A 5,182-nucleotide genomic window follows, 5' to 3' on the forward strand; every position below is an offset into this window, starting at 1 on the left:
AACCCTCATTCTCTATAACAGGGTAGTTTGTAGTCAAAGTTCAAACATAGCTTGCAATAAAAGAAGAAATCACCAAAAAGAAGAAAAAGAGCCAGATACATACACACACAATATTTCTAAGAGGAAATCTCTGGAAAGGAACTAGATAGAAGAGATTTTCAAGACGGAGGTTTTAATTTTTTTTTAATGATTATCTTGTCTGTGTTGTTTGATCATAATTTGTACAAATACACATATTATTGATACTAAATTTAGCAAACTATGGAAAGAAATTGAGTATATATACTTTGTAAGCCATGGACAGACAGCACAGGAGACAAGAAAGAAAATGTTTCAGAGTTTAGAGAGATCAGAGAATGTGCCCAAGACATATTTTAAATAAATATTTTATTGAACTATAATATGCATGCCAAAAAGAGCACACATCATAAGTGTACAGCTTCATGAAATATCACTAAGTGGACACACCTTGTAATTACCTTTCAGGTCAAGAACTAAATCATTGGCTGCACGTCAGAAGCACTCGTCATATCCTGTTCGATCACTACCCACGCTTTCATTCTCAAAGTTAAACATCATCCTCATTTCTAACACCAAAAATTAGTTCTGCCTGCTTGTGAACTGTATCTAAATGAAATCACACAATACATATTATTTGGTCTCTTTCACTCAACATTATATTTGAAATAGACCACAATTATTTATTTATTCAGTTTGAATATTGAAGGATATACGTTCTGGGTATTATGAATATGCTGCAAATTAACATCTTTTGGAAGTTTTCTGATGAAAATAGGTGTGCACTGCTGGATATAGAGTTGATAAACTTGGGGAATAAAGCCGGAGAGAAGAGCCTGGAAAAGAAGAATGAACTCCAAATGGTTTGACAGGAGAATGCTGAGGTAAATAAATTAGCACAGACATTGATGAACATGGCTCATGTTTGTCAGGAATTTAAAATTTTTAAAAAGTTCAACTCTAGTCCTACTGATCCAACAACTGTCACCAATGAGTAAGAGTCTTTGAAGAGGGGGCACCTGGGTGGCTCAGTCAATAAAACATCTGCCTTTGGCTCAGGTCATGATCTCAGGGTTCTGGGATCAAGCCTGGCATTGGGCTCCCTGCTCAGTGGAGAGCCTGCTTCTCTCTTTCTGTCTGTTGCTCCCCCTGCTTGTGTGCTCGCTCAAAAAAAAAAAAAAAAAAAAAGTCTTTGAAGACCATGGAATTTCAGGAGAGAAAGTCTTTACTAATGGACATAGTGGTACCCTTTAAAAAGAGGTAGAAGAATTAAAGTCCCATGGAAATATTCCTGTGGCCAGATACCTGCTTTCGTTTGGAGAGTTCCCTACAGACTTGGTGATCTCAACCTGGCTAAGAGAAGTCTAACCTCTCAGAAGACTACTTAAATGTTATGAGAACCGTCTTTTCCCTTAAGCAAGAATCTAATGACACTTTCTCGTATCTGTTTGGTTTTCACCCCATACACAATAGGGTTCATTGTGGGAGGCATGAGCAGATACAGATTAGCCATAATAATGTGTATGTGTGGAGGAATAGTGTGTCCCCCAAACCGGTGAGTAAAGAAGGTGAAGAAGGCTGGGACATAGGTGATGACAATGGCACAGATGTGGGCAGTGCATGTGCTGAAGGCCTTCTGCCGGGCATCTGCTGATGAGAGACTCACAACTGCTCGAAGGATCATGGTGTAGGAGATTGTGATGCACAAGATATCAAAGCCCCCAATCAGGAGGGCAACCATTAAACCATAGATGGCATTGATCCTAACATTGCCACAGGATATCTTGGCCACAGACATGTGGTCACAGTAAGTGTGAGGTATGACATTGCCCCTGCAGTATGGCAGGCGCTTGGTGAGGAGAGGGAAAGGGATGACAAGAATCACACCTCTAAGAAAAGTGAGGAGTCCAGCCCTGGCAATGACTGCATTAGTGAGGATAGTGGCATAGCGCAGGGGGTAGCAGATGGCCACATAGCGGTCCAGGGCCATGAGCATGAGCACCCCAGACTCCATGCCTGTGAAGGTGTGGACGAAGAACATCTGGGCCAGGCAGGCCTTAAAGTCAATCTCCTTGAGGTTGAACCACAATATGCAGAGGGTGTTGGGAAGAGTGCTGGTGCACATGAGCACATCTGTGAAGGAAAGGAGCGCTAGGAAGATGTACATAGGTCTGTGTAAGGCTTCTTCAGAGTAAATGAGGTACATAAGGCCAAAGTTCCCTGTGATGGCAATGCTGTACATGGTGCACAGGGGGGAGGAGATCCACAAATGCGCTTCTTCCAGCCCAGGGATGCCATTTAAGATGAATGAAGCTGGAGTTAGGCTGGTGCCATTTAGGAATGACATAGCACCTGCTGGAAGTTCATGGTACAGCACTTACAGAATTGCTCTGTAAGCAGGAAGGAAAAAAAAGGTTAAGAGAGTAACTGACCAGCAGGATTTTTCTTCCTCGTGGTAGATCAATCACTAGATAAGGTCTTTAATGTTGACTATGTGACATATACACTGTTTGGGTCCATGCCTTAAGCGTTAGATACTGACAAGATAAGCTGAGTTTAGTGCATGTGCTGGATCTGGATGTGTCTAGGGTTTTTGATTGTCATGGTTTTATTATCATAATTTGCAGTCCATCCTTCAGGCTGAAGGTGGTCACAAACTGACCAACCGGGTGATCAAGGATCGATGAAATATTTACCATGTGCTAAGGGCTCATCATCTTAGTCGGGATACCTATTCCATTCTAAAATGTTAACAATTTTCAATGGTTCTTGTGGGCTCACCTTTCTAAGGTAATCAGTCTTACTAGAGGACTACCCTGACAATGATTTAAAGGGGTTAATTTTAGCACAAATTTCACCCTTTTGGTTTGGAAGAAACTTAAATTCAGAAAACTATGAATCATAGAATGATCTTAAAGGTAAAAACATAATAATCTCCTTATTAATATCAAATGGTCACCTATTACTGCTCTTGGATCACTACCGTTGTAAATAGCGGGTGAAGAATCACTGGGAATGCAGTAACTTGGGAGACATTAATGTTGTTTCTAAGGTTAGAGTCTCTTCCAACGGACCCTAGAGTCTAAGCCAATGTGAATGGGGATACTCATTATCTAAAACTGAAACAACTAACATTTCCTTTAGAACAGTGCACTTCATTTTCTCCCAATATCACAATTTCAGGGAGCCATAGAATTAAATATTTCCAAGCCTACATAAGCTCCAAAACCAAGTTTTTCTAGGATAAAGAAGATATTCAATATATTTTTAAAGCACATAGAAAATGACTGGCAAAACATCTATGAATAGTAAGAAGGAGAATATTTATTTGGTGTGATAATATATATGAGGAGATAGGAACAAAGTTATAAGCATCTGATGGATGCAAATGGGACACAAAAGTCTGAGTGGGCGACATATGCTGGGCTGGAATATGCTAACTTAGAAAAAAATGTACAAGTCCTGAAATAAGGGGGATAGTCTTATAGAGGGCTGTTGAAAGGAAAATAGTCTCTTTGAATAAAAAATATCAAAGCCGAAATTAATAGTACCTCCTGGACGTGTGAGAGGTGACCTCCCTGCCACTTCAGAGGTGTTTCTTTTTTTTTTTTTTTTTAAGATTTTATTTATTTATTTGACAGAGATAGAGACAGCCAGCGAGAGAGGGAACACAAGCAGGGGGAGTGGGAGAGGAAGAAGCAGGCTCATAGCAGAAGAGCCTGATGTGGGGCTCGATCCCATAACGCCAGGATCACGCCCTGAGCCGAAGGCAGACGCTTAACCGCTGTGCCACCCAGGCGCCCCCAGAGGTGTTTCTGTTGGAAATCTAAGACTGTATAAACTTGGCTCTGCTCTCCTCATACGTCTTTTACAAAATTTTATATCTTTATTTATTAAAAGATAAAGGCTGAGTATATAAAATCCAGAAGTCCTTCCTTTGAATTGAGAAATAATTCAACTATCATAACTATGAAATGAAATGGAAGCAATTTCCTGAAAGGAAATGTGGATGAGAAACAGAAAACTATGGAATAAGGCTGTCCTCACTCTTCTGTTTTCTTCCACTGCATATTGGAAATGCTCCTTTTAGTTTCCACAACCAGTGGGACTGATTACCTCTCTTTAGAATACTCCCCACAAGGATTATATTTCAGTAGCTGAAACATTAACATTTCTATCCAAAGCGAAAATGGAGCACATAAGCCAGTATGTAAAAGCAGCTCCTTGCAGAGTACACTGTGTCTTTTCAAAGGAGGGGAGAATAACCCTATCTGACAACTCTCTTATGCCTCCTCCCAGTTCAGCTATCATCATTTGCACCCACTCCTTTAATAAGAAGAATGCACCCCCAATTCAGAAATCTGCTCACCCTGAAAGCTACTGTAGTTCCTCGAGTAACTGAAGACATATCCACAGATTAAGTCTTATTCATCTCTACGTGATGTTTTTGGTCCTGCAGGCGAGATCTGATACCTATTTTGAGACCACGAGGACAGGTGGAGGAGGACACTTTTCTATTCTGTGTGTGTGTGTGTGTGTGTGTGTGTGCTCACGTACATGTGTGTGTATGTGTGTATTGTGTGTGTGTGTGTGGGTGATATATCCTAAAGTTGGGAGCTGGGAAAACTTAATTGCGCCTATCTCTTTCTTCTATAGTCTCAAAGGAGAATTGATTTCCTGTGTGTGTTTATAAGAAAAAACAGACTTAGGAATCAGATCTATCTGGGTCCTAAAGACACTGGCTCAGCCACTGGGAATTGTCTTAGGAATTACTTTGTCCCAAATCATAGTCTAGGACTTTTGAAGGCATATTTTTTATAAGTACAACAGAGACTATGTAGATCTGAAATGATTTAGACTTTTGGAATTAAATCCTTTGGGGAGACAGACCTGTCTACTACCTTTTTCAAAACTTAGAACAGTGTCATGCACAAAATTGGTACTGAAAAAAAATATTTTGCAGGAAAAATTAAATAATCTTGGTCTAAAAAGTTGAGCTTTATATGCGATATTGTAGTTAGCATTCTTGATAAATCTACTCATTAATTTTAACATTTTCATATAGATTACTTTGGATTATCTAGATATATAGCAACCCTTTGTGAATGAAGAACGTTTTGTTCTCCCTTTCCTGTACTTTTTGGCGTGTGTGTGTGTGTGTGTG

At 39.9% G+C, this 5,182-nt stretch overlaps 1 protein-coding gene across 1 annotated transcript; it reads right to left on the bottom strand.

Annotated features, from left to right (window-relative positions):
* Positions 1-1,402: 1,402 nt before the first annotated feature.
* LOC113248229 (olfactory receptor 52N1) lies at positions 1,403-2,527 on the bottom strand. The gene has a single exon (XM_026489587.4). It carries the CDS (start codon positions 2,363-2,365, stop codon positions 1,403-1,405), a length of 963 nt encoding a protein of 320 aa, XP_026345372.3. The 5' UTR covers positions 2,366-2,527.
* Positions 2,528-5,182: the final 2,655 nt, after the last annotated feature.

This window comes from Ursus arctos, unplaced genomic scaffold, assembly GCF_023065955.2.
Source record: "Ursus arctos isolate Adak ecotype North America unplaced genomic scaffold, UrsArc2.0 scaffold_22, whole genome shotgun sequence".
In the NCBI taxonomy this organism is placed as follows: Eukaryota; Metazoa; Chordata; class Mammalia; order Carnivora; family Ursidae; genus Ursus; species Ursus arctos.

What these genes read in the sequence shown, in the direction of transcription:
- LOC113248229 (XM_026489587.4), bottom strand. Translation starts at nt 2,365, where the DNA reads ATGTCATTCCTAAATGGCACCAGCCTAACTCCAGCTTCATTCATCTTA.